Consider the following 23,937-nt stretch of genomic DNA (forward strand, 5'->3'; position numbering starts at 1 on the left):
TGCACATGTGACATAACCAAGCATACATAAAGGTTAAGTTTTGAAGTTTGTAATTTGTGTAACCTTAAGAAGCAAAAGTATATGGGAAAAAAATGGAAAATATAAAATAATACATTTCCATATATGAAAACTTTTGCTTATACCACAATATTGCCATATATTGTTTTGCTATATATTGATACATATAAAAAATATAATGTACTACATTTTAGTGCATGTAGTATCTTAATTGAAACATTAAATTAATTAATTTATCTTTCTTGCGTTATATATTTATGAACTTTTGTCTCATTTTATTGTTTGCATAGTTACACGTCATATATGGAAATATAAGTAATGGTATATCAGAAATAAAGTGTTTACTGATAAGAAAGTTGGATATCTTGTTAAATCATGGCAACACGGTGGGCGGAAAATTAGATTTTACATGTTTAGCTTGATAGATTCAGTGCTAATATTGTATTAATGCAATATATTATTCTGTATATTTTCATATTTTCAAATAATTTAATGTATATGCGGAAATATATTAGTATTTCTGATTTACATTTTTTTTTTAGTTTGTTATTTTTAGTTAAATCTGTCAAATCTGACTAGTTTTCCTTATTATTTTTACGCAATGACACACAAACAGTATTATTATCTTTTATTTTTTCATTTTTTACCCATCCTCTTTCTAAGGAATTAAAAATAAGCAAACAGTATTGTATCAACAACATTATCCAACAGGAAGTTGACATAGCAAAAGTAGATGTTCATGATAACAGAGATTTACAAAACTAATAACAAGTCCTGTTAACCTTTGATTACAATTTTACAATAGACTCATAAACCACAAAGAAAACAACATCAGGTTCTAAAGTTATTCTTTCTTCTTCACGTTAATTGATTTCCAGTGCAATAAAATGTGTTTGTTTGGTAAGCAGTCAATGAGTCAAGTTTAGATCTCTTCCTTGAACGGCCAAAATTTAAGCATGTGGCGACTACATCATAAACTGTGGAGGGTGTTATAGTAATTGTTAGTAAACTTTGAAATTGTTTTTGTCTTAGACAGGAAGTCGGTGCGTCAGTCAACAACAGAACACACGCGGCTGACGTACTTGAGGCTGCAGGAGAGGCAGGTTGCTCCGCGTCGAAGAAAGGGTACGAGACATGAGCGACCTTTGACCCAGGCTGAACTTTTAGCAGAGGCCAAGGTCACAGCACAGATTAACCTTCGATCACTGGGTGAGGAATTGATACCTGATAACTGCTAATTGTTCTGTCTATTAAACTTGAATGCTACTACTTTAGCTGTTTGTGATTTGTTTATTTATTTTTGACAGAAAACTATGAGCGTTTGGAGGCAGATAAGAAACGTCAGGTTCATATGAAGCGTCAGTGTGTGGGATCTGTTATCCGATATCACTCCGTGCTCATGCCACTGGTGTCTGACGTCACTCTTAAAGAGGAAAATGTGGATGTAGAGGGGTATTTCATCTGGTTCCTCATCTCTTACTCAATGTTTACTTTTTACTTCTCTTGCTTTTTAGGCTTTTATTGTCTTTGACAACCTTTATATTGCATGGCACTTAAAAATATATCGATAAAGTCTCTGAAGTGCTCTCATGTTTACAAATATTTGATTTAATTAATTTGACTTAAAAATACAAAATCAAATGTTTTTTTCTATTTAGAGCCATTTTGTTTTGAGTAATCTTATGTGTACAGACATAATTTTAAGCATTTTTTAAAACAACTGTTTTTTTTTTATGTATTTAAACATGCTTTAAGTATAATATAAATAGAATTAACAATTAAAAACACATTTCTCAATAAAATAAATATTATTATTAATAAATAATTATTTTGGCTTTACTACTTAAGTTTACAATCTCAGGTTACCATTGCAGTTCGTTCAAAAATAAATGAAACTTATTTATTAATTACGTTAAATGTTAATTTATTTATAATATATATATATATATATATATATATATATATATATATATATATATATATATATATATATATATATATATATATATATATATATATTATTATTATTATTATTATTATTATTATTATATATAGATTTTTTTTTTTTACAATTAATTCACATCTTTTCAAAATTGTGTAAAATTTTAATGAGAAAAAAATAAGTGCATCTGTATATTTTTATCTTTATATATATTTTATCTTCACATCTCATTAACAGTTTGGACCAAGACGCCCAACAGAATCCAGGGCCTCGCCCTCCACAAGCTCTTTCCCAGTCAGAATCAACCCTAGCTGCGCCACCTAGTGTCATATCCGCTAACACAGCTGCTGTAAACCCTCTCCTGTCCTCAGGGCCTGCCAAATGCTCCCGCACCTACATCACATTCAGTGATGATGAATCCTTCCAGCGTTTCTTTCCCCAGTCCCCACCTCCTCGAATTCCTGTCCAGGAGATCTGCCCTGTTACCCATAAGCCAGCGCTCTACCGAGACCCCATCACAGACATTCCCTACGCTAATGTACAAGCCTTTCGGATCATCCGGGAAGCCTATAAAAAGTATGTGGCGGCCCACGGCCTGCCCTCCACTGGCACAGCGACTCCAGCTGACACCACTGCAAAGAATCTGCGCCAGAAGATCATTATTAAACAAGGCATGTAGAACAATACACAAGATGGAATCTATCTATCTGTCTATCTATCTATCTACCTGGTGACATTACAGTACAACTGGATAATAATGTTTACTGGCGAATCTGTCTAGTGTATTTGTAAGTGCAATAAGCTTCATAGTTGAATGTGATTTTTGCATAAATGCTTAATGTAACTTTATTTATTGTGTTTTTAAAGCACTGTTTTATGTAATTGATTATGTAGTGATGTGTATTTATTTATAATGTGTCCGTATTATTTAAAACAGCATTAAAGATTGCTGTGGTGTAGCCTTTTAAATGCCTTTTTTTTAATATATATATATATATATATATATATATATATATATATATATATATATATATATATAAAGTGGGCCATCTATAAAGTTGTTTTGTTTTGGAAAGAACCCACTTAGTACTCAATGCAGCCAATGTATAAACATCGACATTAAATTCGAAACGGATCTTTATTAAGGGGTCTCTCTGACTTGCAGTACCACCTCTATACCCTAGAGGTCACTCCTCTCTACTAAAATTAGAATGAGGTGTTTAATGAGTAAACATGAGTTACTCAAACATATGACTACATGGACCTTCTCTGCAGTGTCAGTGTCAGCCTTCTCTCTGTGTCCCTCTGTTTCATAGTCCTTAATCTCTCAAAGCCAAAATAATGAAATGCTGACCTCATGAAGAATAGCTTGTCCCTGTCTCAGCTCAACCCAGATAGCAAGCTAAGAAGGGAGGGCTTAAGGGGGGAACCACTACCGGGGAGGGGGGCGAGTGAGGGGATATTCTCTGATTTCAAACATAGAGTTGCTGTACAGAAGATCCCAGCAGCTCTGAGTCCTAGTGAGGGTAGGTAACACACTCACTCTCTTTCTGTAATCTGTCTGTGTGTATCTTTTAGCACCAGGACCAGGATGTATTATTATTATTTTAGAGTAAGGCTTTATGGAGAACATTGTTTTGCAGAGTCTGCCTGCAGATGCACCTGTTGATATGAGTGCTTGTCAAAACAACAATCTTTAAATAATCTTTCTTTTATTTCAAATGACAGTTTTTTTTTTTATACCTGCTGATTGTCATCCTTTTTTGCTGGCATAATGTTCTTATCAAAACAGCCATTATTTTCCCAGCCAGCCAGTCTTGCTTGCAGTAGTGCTGCACACTGCAGCTTTGCAAGCAGAGAGGATTTACGCAGCTGGAAGTAGCTGACTTGTGAAGCTAAAATTAATCTGAGGGTTGATTTGGAATTGTACACTTGGGTGGTTAGACTTGCTGAAGTCCACCTACAAATAGTGTGAAGTCTTATGAGCTGTGTGTCAGCTGGAAAATGCTCCCAATGATCAAACTCAATAACTGAGCTATGGATCTGAATAAAAAGGTTGTTTTTTTGGTTCCTGCTGCACATTAGGAGATTTCTGGACACTTGGCAAAGTCAGTTTCTGGTGAATGATACGGTATCTGATGTGTTGTTGCCCAATATTTGTTCAATGTCCTTCTGAAGTACCAGAAGAAAAATAAAGTAAAAATAAAGGTTCCAAATGTTTTATTTTCTCGCAGACATGCCATAGAAGACCATGTTGGGTTCACATAATTATTTTGATTAGAGTAAAGAAGGTTTTAAGAATCTGAAGATCTTTTTCCACTTTATGGGAAGTTTCCATGGATGTAAAAGACCATTACACTCTTAAAAATAAAGATTCTTTATTGTCATCTTTGGTTCCATGAAGAACCTTTAACTTCCATGGAACTTTTCCAGTTGACAAAAGCTCCTTTATAGTGGAGTAACTTTCTTTGGATGTTCTTCACACTAAAAAAATATGTTTATTATTTTAAATATGGTTTACTGATGAACGTTCTTCTTTGGAACCTCTATTTTTAAGAGTGTGGAATTTCTGCCTAGTTCTGTCAGTATTTTATATTTTATATGCAGTGTTTTTCTTTTCGTTTTTTTTTTTGCAGTTCAGTCATTATAATTATTAAAGTCAGAATAATGTATTAGACTTTTTTTTAATTATTCTGATTAAAATGATCAAATAAATATAAAATTATTAAAATGATCTGTTCAATATACAAAAAATTCTGACTAAAAAAATTTAGTTAAAAAAATATTTTCTCAATTTGAAAAGGTCAGATGTTGGCTGCTGCCTTGCAACAGTGAAATAACAAGGATTCCTTGTTGAAGGACTAATTTAAGAACCCTTTCACAACTAATAATGCTGAACAGGTGAAACTTAGCTAATACTTTTTAAAAGCTTGAGTTGGTGTCCTTTGGGAGCTGTGAGAGTAGGTGTTAAGAACGGGCAGACAGCCGCTCTTTCCTGGGATATGTGCACAACACAAATACACACCCAAACCAAACACACATCATGTAAAACCAGTCAGCGCTAACTCTAATAATCAGCATTATTCGATTACATTTCATTTGATTTATTTTAATGATTTATTTTGCAAGCATCAGGAGTATATGAAGAGTGCAGAGCATGACAGACGCTTGTGATTCATTCGGTGATATGTAGCAGTAAAGTTCATTAGCATATATTAATAGACCATTACTGGTCTCCAAATGGTTTTACCACATGATTTATTTATTTATTGATATTTATTGAAATCTTGATCACCCATCTTACAAAGTTGAAGTTTGACTCAAAATCGAATAGTTCTTTGATTTGAAATACACATCAAAGGCATCTGAAAGATTACAATCAGACATTTTTGGAGAGCTTTAGCTTTGTGTTATGGAAAGCCATCTCAGTTTGATTGAAAGCATATGTGGTAGATGCAATTCAAACTCTTTAAAGTTGTATGTGCAAACATGCAAAAATCTTTCAGTATCAGTAGTCTTTTTTTCTCTGTAAAAGTATCTAAGATATTACATAAGATAATGTTCCAACATGTAGTTGCAGACGGATGAGTTGAGGTCAGTTACACAACATGTCAGGTTGGATTGTTTGGAGTTTGTGTTGTAGATCCGGTTTGGGTGTGGTGGACTGAAACTGGTGACTAGCCCATGACTCTATCAGTCTGTCTCACAAGGCGGGCGGGCGGCAGCATGGGCCACCTTCACATGTGTGTGAGCCAGTGATAACTCCTCACAGTTCTAACCTTCTCTTCCGTACTGTAACCCAAAACCCAAGCGTTACTGTTCAAAGACTAAAAATAGACAAGATTCTCTGTTTCTCTGCCTTGGAATGAAAGATGTCCCATATAATCAGCAAGTCTACTGTAATTACATTGTGTTGTCAGAAAGCCCTATCTCTGTTCCCAAGTACACTGTACCTTCAGACCCCCAAAAGCTCTTCCTGTACACAAATGCTAGCCTTGTCCTTTTAATTCAACTGGGCTTTGTGGCATTTAACAATGTAAGCAGTTCTCTATCGTGCCCTTTCAGTGGCTGGCTCTTTTGGCCAGGCTGAAAGTGACTTGGACTGGAAAGCTTGAAAGGTTTCCCCATTCATTCCCAACTTCTACAGAAAGCATTGAGCGACCGAATAAAGCAAGCAGCCATTATTTTGTCCAAAAGACAAGATTTTTTTGTACAAGTTATTGGCTTAAAATGTATCTCTCTCTCAGGGCCCGCTGTCTCTGGGCGAGCTGTGTGAATTGAGAGTACCACGGTGCAGCAAGCATGTCTAAGAGCGATCCCCGAGACATCGACGAGGATGCCATCCTCAGGGGCCTCAGCGCCGAAGAGCTGGACCAGCTGGAGTATGAACTACAGGAGATGGACCCTGAGGTACTATGCCGTATAACTGTCTGAAACTAAATCATGGATAGGTTACACTTGAGTAGACTTTGAAATGCACTTTCATTTAAGGAGACAGCAGTAGTAGTCAATTTAAGGCTGGAATACACTACACAACTTTTGGTTCACCCAAAAATCTGAATTACCCCATGATTTACTCACTTTCAAGCACTGAATGATAGTTGACATTTCAAAGCCCAAAAAAGTGAATGCATCCATCATGGAAAGTACAGCCATTCTAAAGTAAAGCGATGCGTTTGTGTAAGACAAAATATCCATATTTAAAACTTTATAAACTATAATTGTTCTGCATTCGCCACTTCTCACCGGAGCCTGCATCATCCACTGGAATGCAACTCTCTTGTGATCATACATATGAAATCCTTTTTAATATTGATGGATGCACTTTTTTGGCCTTCAAAATCTTAACCCCCATTCACTGACATTATAAAGAGCCAGGACTTTTTTTATTTATGAGGGACATGTTAACATGTGAGTTTCTATTGTCCAGAACAGCTTCAAAGTATGATAGTGTGTGATCTTCAGTCGTTTGGGGTATATTGCTAGTTTTTATCTGTAGCCATTTGCAAAGTCGGCAAGTGTGTGATGCAAAACATGAAAAAAATTATAATAATGTACAGTAAGCTGGTCAATTATTGCAAAATAAAAGTCCGTCTGAAGCCAGTTTCATTTCAGTCTAGACACAAGATGGCATCAATATTATTTCTATGAATGATGTATGAATATGATGTGAGAGACATGAAAGTAGTGGAGTGGATACAAAGCATAGCCATGGACGACAGCAAATATTTGAAAATATATGACAGCTGAATGCTCTGATTGACCAAGTATTCCAGAGAGCTGTGTTATAAATAAGCATAATTGCTGCTGTACTTGGCAGTGCTCAGAATGCATTTTGTTTTCACAGAAAAAGCAGTTCTGACTACTCTGTAACTCTTATGTCCCATTGAAAAAAAAAAAAAAAAAAAGAACTATGACAGATTTTTTTTTTGTTTAAAACATGATTTTATGAGAATGATGCTATCAAATGTGTGTGTGTGTGTGTGAATGGGAGATTTCTGATTGCAGAAATCATTTTAAGCATAATGATTTTCATGACCTTTCAGAATGCCATCCTTCCAGCCGGTTTCCGTCAGCGTGACCAGACCAAGAAAAGTCCCACAGGCCACTTTGATCGCTTTGCCCTGATGGATTTCCTGGAGAAGCAGGCCATGGAACAAAAGGACAGAGAAGACCTGGTGCCCTTTACAGGGGAGAAGAGAGGTGACACCAACACTGGATTCTTTTAAACATACCGCTTCTAAAATCTAAAATCTGAAAAGCCTTTGTAAACAAATGTGTTTTGAAATATTCAGCTAAAGGCAGATTTGCCACTTATTAGCCATTATTCTGAACTTTTATAGAATTCAAAATTATTCATGCATTATTATACTATATATCATTTTCTAATTCTAATTGTATAATTTGTTCATTTGTTTCTTTCTTGTGTTTGTATAATAGCTGTGAGTAAAGTGAACATTTCTCTTTCCCTCCACTGTCTGTAGGAAAGACCTTTGTCCCTAAACCAGGATCAGGACAAATCCCAGTGGAGGAACAGATCACTCTGGAACCTGAGCTTGAGGAAGCATTAAAGAACGCAACAGATGCTGAAATGTGTGACATTGCAGGTGGGCATCACATTTCTGCTCAGTTCCTGTTGTTTCTTTTCACATGATATAAAGGAACTTATGATATCCGTTTGGGAATGCTCTAGAGATTTGCATTAAACTCTTCCAAACCAAAGCCTCACTTTAAACCTGTAATGTCCTGTAAACAGCTCTGACTGTAAAGCCAATTTTGATACTTGACTAAGGACTAATCCTCTGTTTGCTATTGTAAACAGCAGATCACAATACCTTGGGCATAACATTTGCCAGTCAAACCCTTTCTAATGTAATCTATATTCACAACTTAAAAAAAAAAAAAAAAAAAAAAATATATATATATATATATATATATATATATATATATATATATATAACATTTAGCCAAACATAAATATCACTTATCTTACGGCTTCAATTAAAAATGCAACATGTGACACAAAGAATTCATATTATTCTTGATTTAGCACTCTAAAGTGATGGAAACCGGTCAATAGTCTAATTGTCCTTGAGCACTTAATAGCAAGCTTTTGCCCTTAAGGACATTTAAAGCTGTAGAGTTTTGGAGTGTGTCACTAGCTGCAGATTTCCCAGCAGAGCCCCTCATTCAGAACACAGTTTTACCTCTGGAACACATCCAGTTCTGGATTAAACTGTCAATAGGGGTTTGCCGTTGGTGATTTAATGGATGAGTCTGCTTTTGCTGAGATGCAGGGTAGCTAAATGGATTTCTAAAGGGTGCTGGGGGTTTAAATCTAGTTATTGTCTGAATATGGGATTCACGCTGTTGGACAAAGGTAAGAACTCGTCTATCCCAATCCCCAGTTTATCCACTGTTGCCCTATTGTATTTTTTCACCAGTCCAGCCACTGTTAATTGAAACTTGGAGGGGGCGTTCATAGTGGATTTACTGGTTAGTCAGCTCCACCTGCTGTTCAAATGCAAGTTTACAGTTTAACAGTTTTTCTCAATAATTAAACAATGATTCATTAAAAAACATTATATTTACATGTATAACATTAGATTGTTTATTGTTTTATCAATATTAATTAATTAATTGAATTATTAATTGTCAATTGACATATTATTTAACTGTATATATATTAAATAGTAATATATTTCGATGTATAAGTAGAAACGTATCAGTATTAAAATGTATTAACTATTAATTCATTATAAATTCATTATAATACATATTAGTCATTAATAGGATATTTTTATTTTAAACTATTTGTAATATTACTAATATAAATTATAAAATAATATTTAGTTTGTCTTTTAGATTCTTATAAATATCTATACATGTATTTACATGAATAATTATTACTTTTATTTGTTAAATTAAAATGCATTAATATTAATTATTTTATAACTATTTCATATTTCTTGTTATTGTAATTGTTATTATTTTAATCATTTATTCATTCATTAAAATTAATAAAGGGTTTTATATTTGTATAGTTGTTAATATGTTTTTATTAATACACTGGCATCCCATTAAGATTAGTCCAAAAGTGATAATTGCTATGTCGTTAACTAATGAGGTTCTTGTATCCTCACAGCCATCCTGGGAATGTACACACTCATGAGCAACAAGCAATATTATGATGCCCTGAACACCACTGGCAAGATTGCCAACACAGAAGGCATCAACAGTATGTATACATACAGCACATTTAAACCACACAATTTCCATTTTTCCAGATTTCTCCATTTTTGTTGAATTTACTGAATGTCAATTCAGCATATACAATTGTTCCATGTCATAAGTTGCTCTATACTCTTTTAGGTGTAGTGAAACCAGATGTGTATAAGATCTATCCCGACGAGCCTCCTAATGACACAGATGTGGAGGATACTCTTCGCTGCATCCAGAAAAATGACAATAAGCTGACAGAGGTCAACCTCAACAACATCCCGGTAAACATGACAACTGTACTCACACCTCAATCAGCGTAATTATGATCACATTACAGACTAGACACAATATTCTAAACAGATGACATAATTACACTTTCTAGTATTTGTTTTCTTTCAAGCATCACAGGAATTGATGCATTTCTGTGCATGAGCAGAATGGGGTAGTAATGACTGTTTGTGTTGCTGTAGGACATTCCCATCCCGACCCTGAAAGGGATTTTTGAGGCTATGAAGCGTAACACACACGTGTTAATCCTCAGCATTGCTGGGACACGCAGTAATGACCCCGTGGCCTATGTAAGACCTGAAGCCTGTGCTTTTGATATTTCATTCATTCATTGCTTCTTTGCTTCAGTTTCATATATTTCTGCATGCAAATCTGAAGAAGTGTGTCTAGGTCAAATAAAATCTAAAATCTTATCCTATGGTAAGTTTAGTAAATCCTGTAAATAATAGTAAAATATATATTTTATAGATTCAAACCATGGAGGTTTTATATATATATATATATATATATATATATATATATATATATATATATATATATATATATATATATATATATATCTGTCAATATGGGGAGCTGTGTGTACATTTATGAGAAAAAGAAAAGAACATAAATGATTTTAGCAAATGGCTGCAATTCAACAAAGAGTGAAAATGTAAGGGGGTCTGAATACTTTCCGTACACACTATATATTACTGTATTTTTGAGTGATGCAGGCTTGGTGAGCATAAGAGACAGAATTGACCCCAAACTTTTGACTAATCAATAGTTATTCTAAATATTCTTCAAAAAATAATTTTTCAACCGTTTTCCTCTATATGTATTGTGGTAATGATGGAGAGCTGATGTCAGTTGTTTCTCTTGCTCTGAGTTAGGCTATAGCTGAGATGTTACAGTCCAACACTACCCTACAGAGCCTCAACATTGAGTCCAACTTCATTACTGCACAAGGCATGATGGCCATCGTCAAGGCACTGCGACAAAACTCCACTCTGACTGAGATTAAGATCGACAACCAAGTAAGAGACAAAAACTCTCCTGCTAGAACAATCGGATGGCATGCGTTTAGACTAAAAAAAATGAAAACTAAAAAAACTAATAATGAAATTGTGTGTTTTCTTACAGAGGCAGACACTGGGCGACTCAGTTGAGATGGAGATTGCAACCATGTTGGAGAACAACCCTAGCATCATAAAAATTGGTTATCACTTCACTCAGCAGGGTCCACGTGCAAGAGCTGCAGTGGCCATCACCAGAAACAATGATATCCGTGAGTGGATTCTCCTATTTTTTTCTCAAATATTGCAGCTTGTCTTTTTCTGTAGCTGAAAAAGGAAAAAAAAAATCATTCATTTTGGTGTTTGTTGCTACATTAAACTTGATATTTTTTTGTGTATATCTCATCTCCAGTTCGTCAGCAGAGAGTAAGTTGAAAAGAGGATGGAGTTTATTTCATTTAGGAGATATCAGAGTTCTCCATGTTCAGAGTTGGAGTCCTACAGACGCTCCAGTAACAGCCAGGACAAACTCTACAGATATGCTTTTACCATTCGCCATCGGCCACTGTGGATCTCATCACTGCCAGCTTGATAAGACTTCATTGCTTTCTGTGGATTTCATCAAATCAAAAGCTCTGATCTAATAAAATTGACCTGCTCCTTAATACCTCAGTTTGCAAACTTGAAAAAGACACCAGTTGCTCAGTTCATTTTCTGGTAATATGGTGCTCCCGTAAAGGTTTTTTTTTGTAAATATTTGAAATAAAATATTACATTCTATATTGTCTAATCAGACTTCAAAGTTTCATAAAATTACAATATCATCATTTAATACAGGTTTGTACTATCAAAACACTGACATACACTACTTTTTTTAAGGTAATTTAATTCAGCAAGGATGCATTATACTGATCAAAAACAACAGCAAATACATTTTTAAATATTGTTACAGAAAACTAATGTTGCAAATAAATTCTGTTCTTTTGAACATTCTATTCATCAAACAGAAAAACGCATCACAGTTTCCACAAAATAGTAAGCAGTGCTAATGTTCAACCTTGATAAAAAGAAGAAATGCTTTCTTAAAATCCAAATCTGCATATTAAAATGTTTACTGAAGGATCATATGACACTGAATGATTCCTGAAGATTCAGCTCTACCATCACTGGAATACCCCCCGACACACACAAAATTAACATTTTTACTGTACCATTTTTCTTAAATAAATACAGCTTTGCTGAGGGCTTCTTTCAGCAACTTTTAAAAAGTCTTACCTGCCCCATATTTTTGAACAGTACTGTCATTTCAAAGCAGATGCTCTCAGCAGACTGACAGTACAAAACTGCTTCATTTTAATTTGTATATCTGGACTCTGTAACAGTTTAGATTGGATTTAGGTGATGCATTATTGAATTAATAGAAATAATGTATGATTCATGTTATAACTTTAATTATATGATGACCCAAAACCAGAGGAACAAAACAAATGGAACTATTCAATTTTTTCTTAAACACAAACCACTCGGTCATGAAACCCAGTCTCATGGGTTTGTGTGTTACAAAGCTCCAAATATACCACCATATATTTTACAGATGTGTGACAGGTGTAGAAGTTAATTAAGAAGATTTTGGTGGCTGTCTTTAACTCTACAGGCATGCTTCAGAATGTGGAAAACTAATGGCATTTGGCAAAGGATCCACAGAACGAAGCATCCATTCCACATTCTGTGGAACAGATATTCATCATACAAATGTAAAATGATAGAGACATTTGTGAAAATATTCCACTTGATTCAACACAATGAGGTCACAACCTCCTCACTTTATTCACATATAAATATGACAATGTTAGTTCAGAAACTGTTTCAACAAGATGCCAAGTAGTACATGGTACTAATACAATTTGCAAACTCTTTTCCAGAAAGGATGTCTTGAAGTTTTCACCTTATTGTATATAAAGTATGTCACAGAGACATGGACATAAAAGGTGTCATGTGAGAGCTGTGCCTATCAAGACAATATCATCTCCTATGCAGTTCAGTTTAAATGCATCCTGAAGCACTGGCAGTTGCTGAACAGTATGGAGTCTGCTATGAAGATTCACTGCTAGGAGGTAACTGATCCGGTTCTTCTTCATCAGAGTCGAACTCAGCGTTCTCATCTTTAACCCATTTACCACTTCTGTCCTGCAGCCATCCCGAACTGGAACGGACAAGTGAGGAAAAAAAGGGGTATAATTGATTGAGAGATAATCTACGAGAAGCACACAGTTATTTAACCATTTGCGAGAATGAGATGTAATGCTAAATTTCTCCAAATCTCATCTACTTGGATGGCCTGAGAGGGCAAGTCATCTTCAGCAAATGTTCATTTTTGGGTGAACTATTGGTTTAATATTGATTTGGATGTTAGCATCAGATCTATAATCAGAATGTGAGATAAATGTGAGTCACTGTGTCAAGTGTTGTCATACCTTTTTAATTTGAGGTAGTGTTCCAGTTCTTTGCGTCTCTGCTCTGTTATAGGCTCACACTCAATACTGGATCCCTTCTTCCCCTTCTTTTTCTCTTCTTTCCCTTGAGTCTGTTCCTGATGCACTACAAATGACAATTAACACAATGCATATGGAAAATTAAAAGCATAAGCACAGCATGTGTACTGCCTTCATGTAAATAGATATTTGTTGTACCTGTTGTGCTACTTGTTGATATGGAGTCAATACTTCCTGTCCTAATGGACAAATGAGTTGAGGAGTTGATATTGTTGATTTGATCTTTTTTGTCTTCTTGGCCACATCCTGATGATTCCAATCGTTCACTTTATGAATGAAGAAATAGATCAAATAAATGTGCAAAAAAAGGTATTAATTAATCAATGAAACTAAAAAGACACAAACAGCCTAGCGAGGACTTTATAAAATAATTCAGACGTGTGAGAGTAGATGGTTCAGTTCACAGACGTTACCTGGCCTTTCTGTGGCAGCTACTGTAGGGAGCAGTTCTGAGTAGGGCATGATGGGTAATTTTACGTGTTTCACTTAGTAGAGGAGCTGAACTGGAGGGTTCCTGAGGACAAGTGACAATGCAATATTGTAATAATATATCAAAAAAAGAATATGACCTAATTATACATGTATGTGCTGCATGGTTTTAAAGTGAGAATGCACTAAAACTGATTTAAAATAAAAATAAATCCTAAAGATGCAATTATGATGTAAAATGAAAAATAAATATTATGATGGAAAATGAAGTAGTAATATTTAATATGCTGAAATTTTTGGCCAAATAAGTTAACATTTCTCACTTTCTTTGTTATATAAATCATATGATATGATAAGATGCAGCAATGAAAAAACAATTTTACTGATTAATAAACTGGTTGAAGAAAACAAATCCACTTACCTGTCGCTCATCTTCTGCTTTCACATAATCTTGATGTCGCCTTTTATCAATTTCATGTTTAAGTTGATTCTTTTTGCCATAGAACCATTTCATTCCTACAAATTAATAGACCAAAGAGGACTTAACTGAATTCTGGTTTATAGAGAAGCTGAGTAAATGCATAGGCAGAATCTGACCTTCGAGGTGTCTCTTTCCCTTCCTGTGCACCATGAGCATATCAACAGTGTCAAACACAGGACGGTGAGAACACACAAGGCAGCTATATCTACAGTGGGGAGAACACATGGTCCTTAGTGAATGGGAAATGGGTCAGACACGGACTTCTTTCTGCAATCCAAACAATTCAATTAAATAACCACCTTCCGTTTTTCATCAGAGTGGCTTCATCATCTGGGATGAAGTTCGACAGAAGATCTGCAACGCGTCGTTTCTTGTAAGAGAACGAGAGAAAAAAAACAGTGAGAAAAGGTAAAATTTACTTGTGCGCGTGTACAAAAAACATACGTTAGTTTGCTTGTCGTTTTATTATACCTTCAATACATTTAGCTGACTTTGATCATTACCCTCCCTTTTGAAAGACATGGTTGGCCACTTGCAGTTTTTCTTCTTTCAGGTATTAACGCAAATAATTTCTTATTTCACTCTCACCGATAAGCAGGCTTACTAAAGACATCCCTTTCTTCCTGTTTTGGTCTCTGGAATTATGGGTAGTGATGTCTGATTCATGAACGAATCGAGTCTGAAGATCGGACTGATCCATTTAAAGCTAAACCACTCTTTTTTCTCTCCCTGGTTTCGTATTGAAATACGATTTATTCGTGTTCAATGCACGTCAAACCGCAGAAAACACTTAATTACGTAAAAGAACTGATGAATAATTTTTAACAAATTCATTTGTTAAAATCGAATCAAAGAATCGATTCGCTGAAATGAGTCGGACATGGGCGGATCTTACATTAGCTGACGCCATGGCAACGTAGGCTAAGCTAAACTGTTAAGGTCTTGGGCCAAATAAGTTTTAAGACCGTCTGAACTTAAAATGTAAAGGTCACCGGTAATATTTCTCTACTATTTGTATAATTGATATATTATTATATATCTGAATTGTTCAGTTTTGGGGCGCCACTGTTATTTTAACGACGTTCGAGCAGTTAACGAGTACAATATTTTAAAACCTCAATGTGTATGCAGTGTTATTTATCTAACGTTACAGTTTATATGGCGTTAAAATGTTTCGTTCGGTTCGTAATGTCGTGCGCTGAGCAGATTATTCTAAGAACGTGATAATTAAATTGATTGTTTACTTTTTGCTGCAGACTTTATTTCTCCCGTTAATTCGACTCATAACCGAAGCTGTTATGTTTTGTCCTGCCGTCATGCGTTCAGCAGCCGCAGATGGTCAGCTGGAGTTCATCTCAAGTCATTATTAGATAAACGCTGGAGCTCAGGTCATGTCTGCGGATCACTCAGCCTCACTGGCCGGGAGTCACGGCCTCCTACGCGGCCAACGCACCCGGTCCTACGGCAGCCTGGTGTCCTCTTCATTATCACCCGTTAGACAAAGACGAATTGAGCATAAAGTCCAGCCCGGTGAGACCTTGCAAGGACTATCACTGAAATATGGCGTGTCTGTAAGTAAACAGAGAGAAGGCATTTAAGGAATTTGACCTTTTAAAACTTTAGGTGGAGGTAATTACTTAATTATTACATAATGTACGTTCTAATCCTTTTTTCTGCCTTTACAGATGGAGCAAATCAAAAGGGCAAACAGACTGTACACAAATGATTCAATATTCCTAAAGGAGTCCCTCTTCATCCCCGTGCTAACAGAGTCTGTGTCTTTCACAAATGGAGTGGAATTGACCAAGGACGAGACAGATCCAACACAAATACACACTGAGATTTCTAATGAGATCCCCAAAAGCCAAGTAGACTCTAGATGTGAAGCGAATGCTGATCTGTCACCAGTGGAATACCTGAAAAAGATGGACAGCTTGATCAGTCAGTCCAAACAAGCAGCTGTGAAGACCTGCCAGGAGGGAGAGACACAGTAAGTTGTCAGAATAAAATAATGACTGCTGTCACTGTTGTTAGGGTATTACAGATTTCACTTATTGCAGTCGTTTTATTTGCTGTCAGCTGAGTTGCTCAGCAAGTTTCAGTTCAATGGAAGAACCATGAGTCATATGATTCTGGAGAGGTTACAATGAACATCAGCCGATTCATTACACTGGGGGAAAAAAATTGTGTAGTGTTTAAAAGGCCTATTCATACCAAGGATGGATCTACAATGATTTAGGTATAATTAGCCCTAAATTGAAAAATGTCACAAATGTCATGGGGAGTTACACTAATGTAAAGACAGCTGAAACAACTTTGGTATTCTTACCATGTGTGGTTTTACCCGTGGTTGTCATGATCTAAGTCAGGGGTATCAAACTCAATTCCTGGAGGGCTGGAGCCCTGTAGAGTTTTGTTCCAACACATATACCATTTAGATTTCAAATAAGCCTGAAAGACCTGATTAGTTGGATCAGGTGTGTTTAATTAGGGTTGAATCTAAACTATGCAGGGCTCTGGCCCTCCAGGAATTGAGTTTGACACCCCTGGTCTACGTGTATGATACTGTGGAAGACCAAATGTTAATTTTAAAGTGAAAGTGAAAGGACATACAGCCAAGTATGGTGACCCATACTCAGAATTCATGCTATGCATTTAACCCATCCAAAGTGCACACACACAGCAGTGAACACACACACTCAATGTGAACACAAAAACACAGAGCAGTGGGCTTCTGCAGAAGAAGATCAACACCTGCTTCTACATCGCTGTCTGTTTAGCCCTGCCCACCAATTTGCGCATGTAAAGTAAATAAAGAAAGTGGTGAACGCGGGTCTACACAGAAGCCAAATGATAAAGATGGCTCTAAAGACAAGAAGACGCTGTGCAGTGCCAAGTTGTCGAAAAAATAGTCTTTGCTTTGCTTTCGTTCTGCTCCCATCTTTAGGAAAGAGGGGATGAACTTTATTTCTAATGAAGATCCAGACCATGTCAGCAAGAAATCGCCGTTCGTCCACTTTATTTTACAGCGGATTTGTTTACAAACGAGGCACAATTCAACACGAGATTTTCAAAAAGATTGAAACTCAAAGACGATGCTGTGCTGAATATATTGGGTCCAGTAGTAATGTCGCAATACACAAGTGTAACTGTTTTATAATTTGGTCACTTTTGCTTAGTCTGTTATTACAGATTGTTTGATATGTTTTATGTCTGTGAGGGATGTACGCTGTCAAAACTTACACGACTGTTAGCCAATCGTATCAGTGGGTGTATACTTCTGAGTCTACAATCCACCACGCCTGTTCAAACAGAGCGTTCTGATAAGAGGGTTAAAAAACAGGACAGAAAATAGCTTATTACTTCTAAATGATGGGGTTTTTTAAATGTTAAAATCTTGATAACACACCTCAAAGAACAGTACAAAATAAAAAACAAAGACAGTTCATGTCCCCTTTAATGATATTAGAGTCCTGCCTCAGTAAGATTATTCATATTTATCCCTTTAAAAAGGTTACTTTTTTTTTAAATAGATGTATTAATGAAAAAAAAAAAAAAAGACAAAATCTGCATCCCAACTCAAGCTACTGCTACTTTCAACTAAAGCTACTGTCCAAGAGACAACACATTTAATGTTATTAATATTGCTGGTGCCACTGGTTTCAAATGTTAGTTTCAAATATTATATATACTGTATAGTGTCCGGCCCCCAGGTGTGTCCACAACATCGAATCTGTCCCTTGGATAGCGCTGCTTTATAGTTATCATTTTTGGTGTGAATGCCCCTTTCCTTTAAATCAGTTTATAAACAGAAATCTCTAATAAATCTTACAAATATTAACAAAGAAATGGCAAGTTACACATTGAATTAAACATGACATTTTGAAGTAGAAAAACTGACAAAATATTTTCTTGTAAAAACAGACTCCATTAATAGTTGTTTTATTCACAACTTTGAAATATCATTTTAGATGGTGTGTCATATTTATCAAATATATTTAGAAATATATTATCCACCTGTAATGAATTAATTGCAAAAGCTCATTTTCATTCTTATAGCATAACTTGTTCAGTAATGAAGTCACTTAAAAGATTCACTTTTGCATTTAAAGGTTGTCATCTACGGAACAACTCCATCACAGCAATCTGACATCTGACCGAGCATCCTCCCAGCAGGCCATTTTGGGAGCAGTTCCCATCACAATCACCAGACGGACCAGGAATTTGAGGGATAGGGAGGATGAGATCTTCCAGCTGTGATGTAGGCATGTATTAGGACTCCTCTGACTGTTTTCTATCTTAAAAGTTGATTGTTTTAGAGGGCTCCTTAATTGGGTTTCATGTCTTTATAATGTGGAGATTGCTGGTTTGAATTGCAATAGTTCTTTTATAAAATTACTTCCAAGTTTAGACACACATTAGCACTGTAAATGCTTGATGCCTAAAAGTAATAATGTGAATTATAATTCTGCTGTATTTCGTATGAGCATAACCAAAGTAATGACACATAGATGTGTGTGACATAGATGACTGCATTTAAATGGAAGAACTAATTAGGAATCTAGCTTGAAAAAATAACGCACTTGCTAATTAATATTGATTTTAATACTACCTCACAAATACTTTTATAGTTATAGAAAACTAAAAAGTATATGCTCTGGGAATGTGCCACTGGACATCTTTCAGATCGTTTCCTGTCAAACGTGTGAACACAATGCATGGTTTTTCACTGCTTGCACATGATTGGTTTGGTGTTTTTCTGTTTGGTTTACGTAGTGCTAAAGTGTCTAATGGCCTTTGTGGTTACCAAAACATGATAAAGACTTTGATAAAGAAGTCTTGTTTCCTGGACTGGTTCGTGTTTTGCATCAGTGATATGAATGCAGCAGCCAATGCACAAATTAAATGCCATAAATGCATACCGATCTTGGTCTTTTAACTTTGAAATCTTGAGTGATAATCATTGGCAAAGAGTAAAAAGAGATTAACTAAGTTGCAACATGTAACTAAAACATGTATTGTCTTTGGCACAATTGAATTGCACTAATAGATTCCTTCAGTCAAGTGCATTTCTAACCTGGAATAAATGAATTGCACGTTCATACAAAGCATAAGGGTTTGCATTATGTATATGAATGTTCTCCAGAAGACAAAATATAATCTTTTTGCTTTTGTAAGCTATTTCTTGTCATAAATAAAAGTTATTTATAGACATTAAATGCTATGTCAAATTAGCCTAATGCAAATAGATGGCTTACTGTAAAAACCATAATATGGTGTAGTATTACAAATTTAAAATAAAGGTTTTCTATTTTAATATATTTTAAAACGTTATTCCTGCGATTACAGTTCTTCAGTGTCACATGATTTTCAGAAATCATTCTAATATGCTGATTTAGTGCATTTTCATAACATTTCGTATTAATGTCAAAACTGTCTTATATTTTTATGGAAACCATGATACATTTTTCAGGATTTTTTACATAAAACTTAATAGAACAGCATTTATTTGAAAACAAATTCTTTCTCTCTGATCAATTTAACATGCCCTTACTGAAAGTATTAAAAACAAATCTTACTGATCCCAGTGTTGCAACACTGTAATCAAATTACATAAGGGCTGTAAGGAAATATTTATTTAGTGATTGTTCCCTTTTAGAACAACAGATTCCCCTCAGGGCTGTTCATGTCAAAATATAGTTGTTGACTGTGTAGTGCCAAGCTTAGATTTGTATCATAGCCATAACCATAGGGTAACACTAGATGGCAGTGTAAAAAGAATGCCTTTAGTAAATAAACGAGTTTGTGTTTTTCTGCTTCGTGTTATTTTGTTGTCCTGGGAGGTAAATAATCAGCTATAAAATGTTAACAGTTCTGAACAATACAATGTGCTCTAATTTACAGCAGGGTAGCTGAACCCCAGTGGTTTAAACATCATTATTAAAAAATAAGTAGTCTAGAAAACTGCTATCCAACGCAGCTGGTGTCCTATAGCTTTAAAAAAAAAAAATTGTTCTGATGATATTATTATATTTGATCTGAGCTCACTCAGGTAGTAACAGTGGCTGTGGTAACAATATCAGGCCACTGATTGATCTAATGTTCCTTTACAGCCCAGCAACACTATTTCAAAGGTTGAACTGTATTTCAATGGTTGAACTGAAGTGCGTTGCTTTCAGTTAGTCACTTTCTGCCTCTTTGGTTGCACTGTACGCAGTCTGAGATTACGAGTGGTCATCCATGCCAGTCCTGTAAAAGTCTTTTAGTGCATCGCCGTCCTCATAACCTCCCATCCTCCAGCAGTTTGTCAAGCCCATTGCAGATTTTGGTGAGGTGGGGTTTGAGAGGCCCGGATGGGTTGTAAAGCTGGGTGAGGAGCTCAGGGTCAGCATAATGGTTGAAGACATGGTTGATGCGTCCGTGGGATTTTGGTGTGAGGTGAGTGTTTACAAGCTTCAGAAGCATGTCTCTACTTTCTTTCAGGATCTCTGATATAACCGCTTTGTCAAACGTGAAATCTACCTGTAAAGGAAAAGAAGAGACTTTTGGGATAAAGTACAAATTTGGTCACAAATAAGGCTGTGTTTGGAAACACATCACTTGCTTTGTGGATGCAAAGTTGGAATCTGTAAATTAAACAATAACAATAAAAAATAAATAATTAGGAATAATTTATATTAATAAAACAAAAATATGTAATATTAACATAATATTTCAATTAATAAATATAAAGTAAAAAAAAGTTTTTGTGAAAAAGTAATTTTTCTTGTGTGTGTGTGTGTGTGTGTGTATATATATAATTTTTTTATTTTTATTTTTATTTTTTATTTTTTGAAGACATGACTGAAAATGACAAAACAATTCGTGCAAAATGTTATTTCCCCGCAAATCCCCCAACACCCCCCCCACCCCACAATTTAATTTTATTACTTTAGTAATTTCCCAGATGTTCCCAGTGGTCAACGTAGGTTTGCAATGTACAGTCAGAGGTCACTAACTTTTTTTGTTTTACTAAAATATACAATATTTTTCTGGGTAAATCTGTTCAAATCTGTCAAAACTTTAGATGCCTTTACCTTATGCTGTGTCACAAATATCAAATATCCCCATAGTTCAAAATGTTATAAATCAACCTTACTTATATTTCAATATACAGAGAGCATAAATTCAGAAAATAAAATTACAAATGTAAAGGTGCTAGATGCGTGTGTTGTGTACCTCGTGGAAGCTGATCGCTGTCATGGCTCCCTGGTGCAATTTCTTTTGGAAATTCTGGGCCAGCTTTAGCTCCTCCTCATTGAATCGATTGTGCTTGAAAAGCATAGCTATCTTCACCACCACTTTAATGAGGTTCTTCACCACTTTCTGGGCCTCTGAGCGGTTCCCAGTGTACTCTTTTGACACTCGGTAAAGCTCATCTAGAATCTCGCTGCTGGTATCATCGATGAACCTCTGCACCACAGACTTGCTGGCCATTTGACTCACGATCTTTTTCTGGACCTTGAGCGCTATGTCCTTGGAGCTGAACGTCTCCATGTCTTAAAAAGAAAGAGGGCAGATTAATAGTAATTCAAGATGGTGATATTTTTGATTTGTTACTTCAGTGTGTTTGACGTTAATGTAATCCCTCAGTTATATATAAACAGTAACTTTTTGTAATCCCTATATATATATATATATATATATATATATATATATATAAGAAATACTAATCAGATGTTTTATTTAAGATACTAGCATAATGAAGATTAAATCATGAGATATCTAAAAATATGTAATTTAAAATGGCATATGCATATGATTTATCACGTTATGTTTATGAAATATTCTTATGACTAACTGTGCATTTCCCCTATATTTAATTTCTGGTTGTGTATTGTGAAGACTGTCAGTGCTGGGAGAACTCCCACCATGGGGAAGTCCCCTTACAGTCTTGCTTTAACGTGTTATTCATCAGGGGAAAGCTCCTGCCATTTAGGACCTCATTATTGCCCACACATCTCATAAACAACGGTAATTGTTCTCAAGATAATGTGTCATCATATCCAGCACTCAGTGGTGTTCAGTGACATCCCAATATCTGTGATCAGTGTGTCTATGTAACATTCAGTGTTTTATGACATTTAAAGGAGTAGTTCACACAAAAATAGTAATTTTACTTAAAATTTAATCACCCTAGTGTATGTGTGTGTGTGTGTGTATATATATATATATATATATATGTGTGTATATATATCGAACCTAGAACCTACAACCTTAGGGTTAGGAGTAAAACTTTACTAGGTACACCTTGCCAGTACTGGGTTGAACCCCCTTTTGCCTTCAGAACTGCCTTAATTCTTGCTGGCATAGATTCAACAAGGTGTTGGAAACATTCCTCAGAGATTTTGGTCCATATCTAAATGATAGCATCACGCAGTTGCTGCAGACTTTTCGGCTGCACATCCACGATGCGAATCTCCCGTTCCACCACATCCCAAAGTTGCTCTATTGGATTGAGATATGGTGACTGGAAGCCATTTGAGTAATGTGAACTCATTGTCATGTTCAAGAAACCAGTCTGAGATGATGTGAGCTTTGTGACATGGTGCATTATCCTGCTGGAAGTAGCCATCAGAAGATGTGTACACTGTCATAAAGGGATGGACACGGTCAGCAACAATACTCAGGTAGGCTGTGGCGTTAAAACGATGTTCAATTGGTACTAAGCGGCCCAAAGTGCGGCACGAAAATATGCCCCACACCATTACACCACCAGCCTGTACCGTTGAGACAAGGCAGGATGGATCCATGCTTTCATGTTCTTTACACCAAATTCTGACCCTACATATAATGTTAAATTATCTGTTCCAATAAAGAAACAAACTCTACAACTATAATAGCCTCAGGGTGAGTAAATGTAAAGTAATCTTTGGGTGAACTATTCCTTTAAATTTAGATTGAACTATCATTTGCATGCACATCCTTTATGCATTTAGGCTGAAGTCTCTGATGTCCAATACAACATAGTTTAGCATTGCTTCACAGATCGTGTAGTCAGGAGAACGTGCAAAGACATGTTTGAGAGAAATAGTCACTGCATAGTACTCACAAGTTCCTACATGAATCTGAAGACTATATCATGATACAGGCATCAATGTGCTTAGAAATTTCTTCAGTGTATTGCACTTTTTGAGGTCTTGCATATTTCCTTCATTAGATGTTCTTGTTATTGGTGATGATGTTATTGTGCAGCGTTTATTAAAAATCATGTACTACATTACAGATTACAGATGTACTCATCTACGCAGTGATTCTGTAATAAATGCAATAACTGCAAAGTACATTAACGTACTAATGACCTGCACTGTGTTCTTTTAAATGAATCAAGACAAGTAAAAAGTGATGTGATGTCTCAGTGCCGCCATCAGCTGTGTTTTGCTTTTTAAATCCAATTCTGTTTATGGCGAACCAACCTGATTAAATTTTAATGCAGTTAGAGTTTCACTTCCTAATGAACTCGATTTA

General features: G+C 35.5%; 5 protein-coding genes across 12 annotated transcripts in view; 3 read left to right on the forward strand and 2 right to left on the reverse strand.

Moving 5' to 3' along the window:
- The window catches only part of vps72b (vacuolar protein sorting 72 homolog b), a 23,169-nt gene extending 16,814 nt beyond the window's left edge, over positions 1-6,355 (forward strand). For 2 of the 3 annotated variants that reach the window (XM_052578294.1, XM_052578293.1), the window contains 4 exons: positions 1,051-1,227; positions 1,326-1,470; positions 2,198-2,631; positions 6,208-6,355. In XM_052578294.1, coding sequence (XP_052434254.1) covers positions 1,051-1,227; positions 1,326-1,470; positions 2,198-2,631; positions 6,208-6,236 — 785 coding nt within the window. In that variant the 3' untranslated portion in view covers positions 6,237-6,355. Of the gene's footprint in view, positions 1-1,050; positions 1,228-1,325; positions 1,471-2,197; positions 2,847-6,207 lie in introns of those variants that run through there. The other variant, XM_052578295.1, reaches the window with a different exon arrangement.
- LOC127974781 (tropomodulin-4) lies at positions 6,221-11,633 on the forward strand. The gene is made up of 9 exons (XM_052578296.1): positions 6,221-6,370; positions 7,507-7,663; positions 7,945-8,067; positions 9,606-9,698; positions 9,833-9,963; positions 10,153-10,260; positions 10,846-10,989; positions 11,096-11,240; positions 11,381-11,633. Exons 1-9 carry the CDS (start codon positions 6,263-6,265, stop codon positions 11,401-11,403), a joined length of 1,032 nt encoding a protein of 343 aa, XP_052434256.1. The 5' UTR covers positions 6,221-6,262; the 3' UTR covers positions 11,404-11,633.
- A 1,128-nt stretch (positions 11,634-12,761) lies between these two features.
- On the reverse strand, positions 12,762-16,374 carry scnm1 (sodium channel modifier 1). 2 transcript variants are annotated; one of them, XM_052578299.1, is made up of 9 exons: positions 16,347-16,374; positions 15,884-15,999; positions 14,730-14,800; positions 14,547-14,635; positions 14,371-14,465; positions 13,934-14,034; positions 13,659-13,786; positions 13,443-13,566; positions 12,762-13,171 (listed from the first exon to the last, which is right to left on the reverse strand). In XM_052578299.1, exons 3-9 carry the CDS (start codon positions 14,741-14,743, stop codon positions 13,060-13,062), a joined length of 663 nt encoding a protein of 220 aa, XP_052434259.1. In that variant the 5' UTR covers positions 14,744-14,800; positions 15,884-15,999; positions 16,347-16,374; the 3' UTR covers positions 12,762-13,059. The 2 variants fall into 2 exon arrangements, with proteins under 2 accessions (XP_052434259.1, XP_052434258.1); XM_052578298.1 differs by lacking the exons at positions 15,884-15,999; positions 16,347-16,374 and adding an exon at positions 14,902-15,096.
- Positions 15,315-19,349, forward strand: lysmd1 (LysM, putative peptidoglycan-binding, domain containing 1). Of its 5 annotated transcripts, none has more exons than XM_052578302.1 (4): positions 15,315-15,424; positions 15,757-16,001; positions 16,116-16,420; positions 18,543-19,349. In XM_052578302.1, exons 2-4 carry the CDS (start codon positions 15,822-15,824, stop codon positions 18,688-18,690), a joined length of 633 nt encoding a protein of 210 aa, XP_052434262.1. In that variant the 5' UTR covers positions 15,315-15,424; positions 15,757-15,821; the 3' UTR covers positions 18,691-19,349. The 5 variants fall into 5 exon arrangements, with proteins under 5 accessions (XP_052434262.1, XP_052434261.1, XP_052434263.1 ...); XM_052578301.1 differs by having other exon boundaries at positions 15,326-15,424; positions 15,687-16,001; XM_052578303.1 differs by having other exon boundaries at positions 15,331-15,411; positions 15,687-16,001.
- A 702-nt stretch (positions 19,350-20,051) lies between these two features.
- The window catches only part of tnfaip8l2b (tumor necrosis factor, alpha-induced protein 8-like 2b), a 6,195-nt gene continuing 2,309 nt past the window's right edge, over positions 20,052-23,937 (reverse strand). The window contains exons 2-3 of the mRNA XM_052578306.1: positions 21,649-21,968; positions 20,052-20,952 (exon numbers count right to left, since the gene is read on the reverse strand). Coding sequence (XP_052434266.1) covers positions 20,710-20,952; positions 21,649-21,966 — 561 coding nt within the window. The 5' untranslated portion in view covers positions 21,967-21,968 and the 3' untranslated portion in view covers positions 20,052-20,709. The remainder of the gene's footprint in view (positions 20,953-21,648; positions 21,969-23,937) is intronic.

The sequence above is a fragment of the Carassius gibelio genome, chromosome B16, assembly GCF_023724105.1.
Source record: "Carassius gibelio isolate Cgi1373 ecotype wild population from Czech Republic chromosome B16, carGib1.2-hapl.c, whole genome shotgun sequence".
Classification (NCBI taxonomy): Eukaryota; Metazoa; Chordata; class Actinopteri; order Cypriniformes; family Cyprinidae; genus Carassius; species Carassius gibelio.